Here is a 6,700-nt window from a genome sequence, read left to right as displayed (position 1 = left end):
TGCACCGGGTAAATATAGGTCTGTCTGAAACATGATAGTGAAGGATGCATTCAGTATTGTATCTGTGAAATGTTGTTCAACAACACAGAGGTGTGTCTTGGTGGTTCCCGAGGGGTATCGGGTCTTTTAGTGTCTCTCATGCCGAACAACAATTCTAACAATTGCTAGATTGCATGGCTTGTAAGACAGGATACACATTGTTTATGGTTTATAAGAAATGGATTGAGGCCAAAGTAAATAGATCCCTTATATCTCCTTAAGGATTACTGAAGTGACACTGTATTCATTAACCAGATCAGGCTGTGGCAAAGTTTGCTGTGCTGAGAGAAAAGGCAACAAGAACCCAGCGTTACACTTTTGGGTGGGCGGAAAGAGCAATTAATGATGCCCTCTTGTGGACAAAAGTTTTTTTTCTAGTGGACAAAACTATGTTAATGTTCAATGACCCATTTAAGTGAAATTTAGCTTCTTGTGATTATTTGTTTGTTTATTCATAAACATGATCATGTATTTATTTATACACTTTATCAGTATTTTATTTTTTTCCACTACAAAAATTGGCTTGAGATCTATCAATAATTGGTAGTCCCTCTGTTGAAGACCCCTTTGATGCAGAGAAATGTTCAGTCTGCTTCAGTATACTGAAGTTTTATTAATACTTAAATACTATTATTTGGAGTGAAAATAACGATAGACATTTTGTGCAAAATAACTTGTATACACATTTTTTTTATTATTTTTGAAAAAGCAAATATATTGTACATTATAAAAAAATATATATTACAGCTAGAGTAATGTGATTGTAATTTTGATCTTGTAAAAAATATTTAACAATTTATAAAAGTGCACTATACTAATATGTCCTAAGTTTTAATAATTACTTGGTGCAGTTCTTTTCAAAAGTCTTTCATGGAACCAAAAACAGCTACAAAAAAATAAGTGCAACAAACAGTTTAAAGCATGTGCCAACCTTTCTAGGTTAGAGTCATGTTTAGGAAGTTAAGAATTTCAGGAAACACCGCAGTGAGGAAGTCCAGAATGACCCACATCCTGCCCGAAAAACCTTCTCACTATATTGAAAAGAATTTTGTGGGTTTATCAACCTTGTTTTAATTTCAGTAACAAATGAGTCACCGTGTTGAAATATGCAGGTCCTAGAAGAGCAGTCATGTGGATATATTTGAGGAGGAACATTTAACTGCAGAGTTATGGCCTCGACTTCCCACAGTGAACCAACGTCATGATAAGATAAACCATGTTCAGTGGAGCCTTAAGACAAGAAGCTTGAAAAGCACATTAAAAGAGTCTGAAAGTACTCATATGGATAAATATATCATGTGGGTCCATTAGAATTTAACTTCCTTGGAAATGCATGGCAGGGGGTTTATTCTAGAGGTCCAGTTTGAGCTTGTCTATGTCGTAGTCATGGTCCTGGTCCAGTTTGGAGAGGGTCTTTCGCACACGCAGAGCAGTGAGTCGAGCTGAAGGGCTTTGGAACCAGCACTCTTTCATAATCTTCGCAATTGCAGACAGGATCTTGACAGAAAAACATATAGAAAGAGTAGATAATCATTTGTTTTGTCATTTCTGATGGTCACATGTTCCTCTCGGTGTGCAAATGTATGAATATATAAGTGACTGAAGTTAATTTCAAATCAAATACCAAAATAGACACAAAGAAGTGACCCAGATTTCACTGTATTTCAACTTCAATTCCAAATTCACCCACTTCTGAGACAAAACAATAGGATTTTGTGAGAACGGTGTTGATGTGTCATGCTAGCTTTGAAATATGTGTCATATCGGATTTGTCTTTCAAAACTGTTAGTTGTTTGCGTTTTTTTGGATTTCTCTTCTGAGCAGATACATTGTAGGAGGGAGTATGTGTATGTGGCAGACATAAAAGAGTCTAATATGGCAAAACAAGAGATATGGACTCAAAGGGAGAATTATTTTCAAATGCAAATTGCAACAAATTTAGCGACTAGCTTGCAAGTCTGCTACTCTTCACATGGCTGCTGAATAGCTACTTTCCTCTGTCTTGATAATGGCATTAAGCAGGATAAATGTAAATTTCCATCCATTTTCTATGTTGCATATGCAATAAATAAGCTCTGTACAGCAAGCCTAAAATTAAAGCCCACAAGATTATTTTCAGTGACATCATAGACTGACAGAATATTTTGTCCCACACACATTTAATGCTTTCCTAATAAATTGCTCCAGACTACAGCTGTCAAAGCCTTGTGTAGCGTCTGACTAGAGTCCAAGTCTTCTGAGTCATTGAGTCTGTATCTCTGGCATGTTTGAGTATCTCACCGGATGAGAGTGTAGTCGATTGTGGAGACTGGACCTGTGCTGGTCAACACACACCACTTTCTTCATCTCCTCGAAACTTGGGTCAGAGGGCACCACGTCAAAGAACGGCGGTCTGTACTCCTCCACAATCCCTGAGAAAACCACAGAATTAAGGGATTTTATGGGTTTTTGTCAGCATTTGCTGACTACATTGCATTTGAATTTTTACTGACAAAAATGCAAGATGTGTGCTGAGACTGAAAGTCTCTTCTGACCATATCTATAAAACAGTGGTTTGGGAGTTTGAAGGTTGGCAGTACTAATACTTCTGTGGGAGGATGGCTGGAAATTATCCAGGGAGTCTATGAGCAGCTTATGGCAGCTGACATTATGGGGTAAAAAGCTACAGTGAGACCATTAAAAAAGTTTTGTCGTTGTTGCATTTTTATACTTAAAACAGGAGTTATATAAAGAAGTGTTTTAAAAATGCTAATTAGTAGCTTGCATATTTACACACTAACCATTAAAAGTTTGGAGCCTGTAAGATTTTTTTTTTTAAATTATAGAAGTTAATACTTAAAGTCAGAAAGGAGGCATTAAATTGATCAAAAGTGACAGTAAAGACATTTATAATGTTACAAAATCTTTCTATTTCAAATAAATGCTGTTATTTTAAACTTTATATTCATCAAAGAATCCTGAAAAAAATGCATTACAGTGTCCACAGAAATATTAATAATATTAATGCTTTTTAAAATGTAGCTTTGCCATCATAAGAATACATTACACTTTAAAATGTATTCAAATAAACACAGTTATTTTAAATCGTATTACCAGTTAAACTGTATTCCCAGTTAAATAAATGCAGCATTGGTGAACAAAAGAGACTATTTTCAAAAACATAAAAAAATCTTACTGATACATATATCCTATACTACAAGAAAGATGCATTTGACTAATGTTTTACAGTTAGTACATATTACATACAAATGATATATAAAGGGTTGATTAAGTGCTTCTTAAAAAGTGAGTGTGTGTGTGTGTGTGAGAGAGCAAGAAAAGAGAGAGAGAGAACAAGCGCATCTGGACTACATGAGCGGGAGTGTTGACACCTGATAAGATTGTTTATAATTATTGGGCCGCTAATCGTGGGTGGATAGAGGAGACAGACGTACCCATGGAGAAAAAACTGAGGGAGGAATGGAGGGGAAGACGAAGAAACTTATGAGGAAAAATAAATAGAGAAGTCTTATCACATCTATCAGAATGGTGAAAATCGTTGCTTAGCAACAGAAAACCGAAAGTTAGTTAGAACATTGAGATCCTGCAGTCAAAGAACTTTTCACTGAATGTTGCAATGTGCAATGAAACAAATTATTATTTGATAAGTCTCAGCATATTAGTTTTTGGTATCAATACTGTATGTATCACTTTTAAACTTATTTAAAATTAATTCCAAGTCACAAGAGCACAGGACAGCAGTGGTGCCACCAAATGAAATTGAATATTTTCTCCATCTTACCGTTTACAATAGTTCGACGAGTTATCTCCCACAATACGAGACCCAGGGCCCAGATGTCAGTTTGTTTATAGGACTCAAAAACGTCAACACGAATACTCTCATCCAAGACTTCCGGTGCCATATAACGCTTAGTGCCCACTCTGGGGTTGTTGCCCACATCCAGATAGTCATTAGACTGAGAGTGAATGACAGCCAGGCCTGAGAGGGCACACAGAAGACAGATTATGTTAAAAAAACAATCATGTTTTATGCAGTTGCAAAGGTGTTCTTGTGGTTCTTACAGTGTTCTGGGTGGTTTCCAGGGTATTGTTATGCTATTGCTAAAGTGTACTGAATGTTTTTAGCATATTTTATTTTTTTCTGGTGGTTGCTATGGTATTTTGCTAGATGATTACAAAGGTGTCCCACGCCTCTGTGATATTCTGGTAATCAGAACACCTCACCTCAACCAGCAGGACAATTTGAGCAGTCATTCATTTCTGTATCACATATAGTTTGGAATGAGTGATGTGCTATAGACACGTCTATTTTTGTCCTACTTTCTCACCCAGGTCTGCGATGCAGCACTGGCCATTTCTCTTCATCAGAATGTTGCGGCTCTTCAGGTCTCTGTGTGCAATGGCCGGTTTGCCCTGTGTACTGAAGATCTCCGTGTGGAGGTGCACAAGGCCGCTGGCGATGGATAGGCACATGCGCAGACAGCCCTCGGGGTCCAGCATGCTGTACTGCAGGAAGTCATAGAGGGAGCCCAACTCATGGAAGTGTGTGACCAGCCACAGCTGAGTGCTCGAGTTTTTAGACGTCATGTCTGATGCTATGAAGCCTGATAGACGGACAGAGAACATGTGTAAGAGAAATATTACATTTTAAATCGAACGTTGTTAAATTTCTTCATTGGAAAAGTGATGTTTGGGTAAGTCAGAACATATTGTGGCTGCAGCAGTACTCGCAGAACGATCCCTTCCCACACAAGCAATGAAAAATGCAGTGTGGGTGGAACTTACCCAAGATGTTTTCATGCCTTAGTTGTACCGTGTTGTAGATTTCAGTCTCTCTAAACCAGGACTGTTCATCACGAGAAGAGAAAATCTTGACAGCCACACTCTCTCCCATCCAGGTGCCTCTCCATACCTCTCCATAACGCCCTTTACCTGTCAGAAACATTAATAATGAAATTAGATGCATAGTATAGTGATGCATAGTCATCATGAGTGCACTACTGCATTATTGTATTTCACATTTAAAACAAATTTAATAATAATTAAAAAATGCTTAAAATATATCTTTTAATCCACAAGTTACACTAAATTCTTTTATAGTATGAATAGTAATATTACTGGTTATATAAATAATAATACAAATAAGAATAGTATACATTTTAATAAATTATTAGTAATAACCAAATTAATTAATTAATTAATAATTATTAATAGTAAATTAATAGTATTATAATCAACAACAGCAACAATACTACTAACTACTACTAGTAGAAGTAATAATAATAATTAGAATATATATTTCAATCCACAATTACGCTTATTTAAATTTGTATAATATTAATAATATGATTTGTAATATAATACATTTATAATAACAATAATATCATTATAATTTAAATGAGTGTAATCTAAAATATATTTAATAAATTATGGTAGCATTTAAAATATTCAAGTATTTAAATTTAAAGTATATTTCAATAAATATGACACCATCCACTCAATCAAACTGAATGTTGAACAGTATGAAAAAATAATAAAAAAAATCTCTTTAAAAAGAAAAAAAAGATGCAGCATGACATATATCAACCTCCTAGATTCATAGCATCACCCTGTAGTTGTTTCAATCTCTGCCAATGCAGCATTGTGTAATGAGATGTTGATGATGAAATGAGATGAATGTTCTCTCACCAACACATTCAACCAGAGAGATCTGTCGAGCCATGGTCCTCTGCACCAGATAAGGGAGGCCGGTCCCACTGCCCGACGTGCAAAACTCATCAAAGATATCCTAAAAAGGAGAAGTAGACACACTTAGATTACCGACCAGCCGAAAAATCAAACGCAATTTGAATTACAACTCGGAGCAGAACGTTTTGCTCAGAGGCTGCTCAGGAGACTGAATTAAAGATCTCAACTCTATTTCAATTAACAAATTAACTTTGTCTCAGACATTTCTCTTTTGATTAGAAACTTTGGGATCTCAAGCACAGTTTATGACATTGTGAGACATATTCGAGATTACAAGGGTATTTTTCTCCATAGGTAAAATCTGAGAGGTTGAAAACGCTCCATTTTCTGTGCACTGAATCTCATTGTCTATGACAGTGGTTCTCAAACCTGTCCTGGAGTACCCCCAGCCCTGCACATTTTGTATGTCTCCCTCATCTATCACACCTGATTCAACTCATCAGCTCATTAGTGGAGACTGCCAGACCTGAAGTGGGTGTGTCAGATATAGGGAGACATACAAAATGTGCAGTGCTGGGGGTACTTCATGGAGAGGTTTGAGAACCACTGGTCTATGAGAAACAGCTGAAATTTTTTTCTTATGTAAATAAGATCACAAAAATCAGATAATAATCATTAAGACCAGTTCATTACAAATATGCTGTGAATGCCACCCAGCAGTAACGTTTTACCTCATATGCTGGGTCCCCTCCACTGGGGACTTTGAGCATGGAAGTGTCGTGGTGCTGTCGCCTTGTACGCAGCCACAACACGAGCCCACAGGCTACCATAGACAACACCAGCAGCACCAACAATGGCACTCCCACCAGCAGAATCACTCTGATGGAAGTTTCCACTGGAAACAGACACAACAGAGAGTAACATCACTGTACCAGGCCAACTGAAAAAAATAGCTATGTAAATTTATGTGTGT

General features: G+C 36.7%; 1 protein-coding gene across 2 annotated transcripts in view; it reads right to left on the bottom strand.

Moving 5' to 3' along the window:
- Positions 1 to 717: 717 nt before the first annotated feature.
- The window catches only part of LOC107695804 (activin receptor type-1-like), an 11,160-nt gene continuing 5,177 nt past the window's right edge, over positions 718 to 6,700 (bottom strand). For both annotated transcript variants that reach the window (XM_016495858.1, XM_016495859.1), the window contains exons 4-10: positions 6,459 to 6,622; positions 5,728 to 5,827; positions 4,825 to 4,971; positions 4,368 to 4,643; positions 3,821 to 4,018; positions 2,320 to 2,450; positions 718 to 1,536 (exon numbers count right to left, since the gene is read on the bottom strand). In XM_016495858.1, coding sequence (XP_016351344.1) covers positions 1,390 to 1,536; positions 2,320 to 2,450; positions 3,821 to 4,018; positions 4,368 to 4,643; positions 4,825 to 4,971; positions 5,728 to 5,827; positions 6,459 to 6,622 — 1,163 coding nt within the window. In that variant the 3' untranslated portion in view covers positions 718 to 1,389. The remainder of the gene's footprint in view (positions 1,537 to 2,319; positions 2,451 to 3,820; positions 4,019 to 4,367; positions 4,644 to 4,824; positions 4,972 to 5,727; positions 5,828 to 6,458; positions 6,623 to 6,700) is intronic.

The sequence above is a fragment of the Sinocyclocheilus anshuiensis genome, unplaced genomic scaffold (genome assembly GCF_001515605.1).
Source record: "Sinocyclocheilus anshuiensis isolate Anshui unplaced genomic scaffold, SAMN03320099.WGS_v1.1 scaffold234, whole genome shotgun sequence".
Lineage (NCBI taxonomy): Eukaryota > Metazoa > Chordata > Actinopteri > Cypriniformes > Cyprinidae > Sinocyclocheilus > Sinocyclocheilus anshuiensis.
Note: the sequence above shows the minus strand (reverse complement) of the source record. Positions and strands in the feature narration are given on the sequence as shown.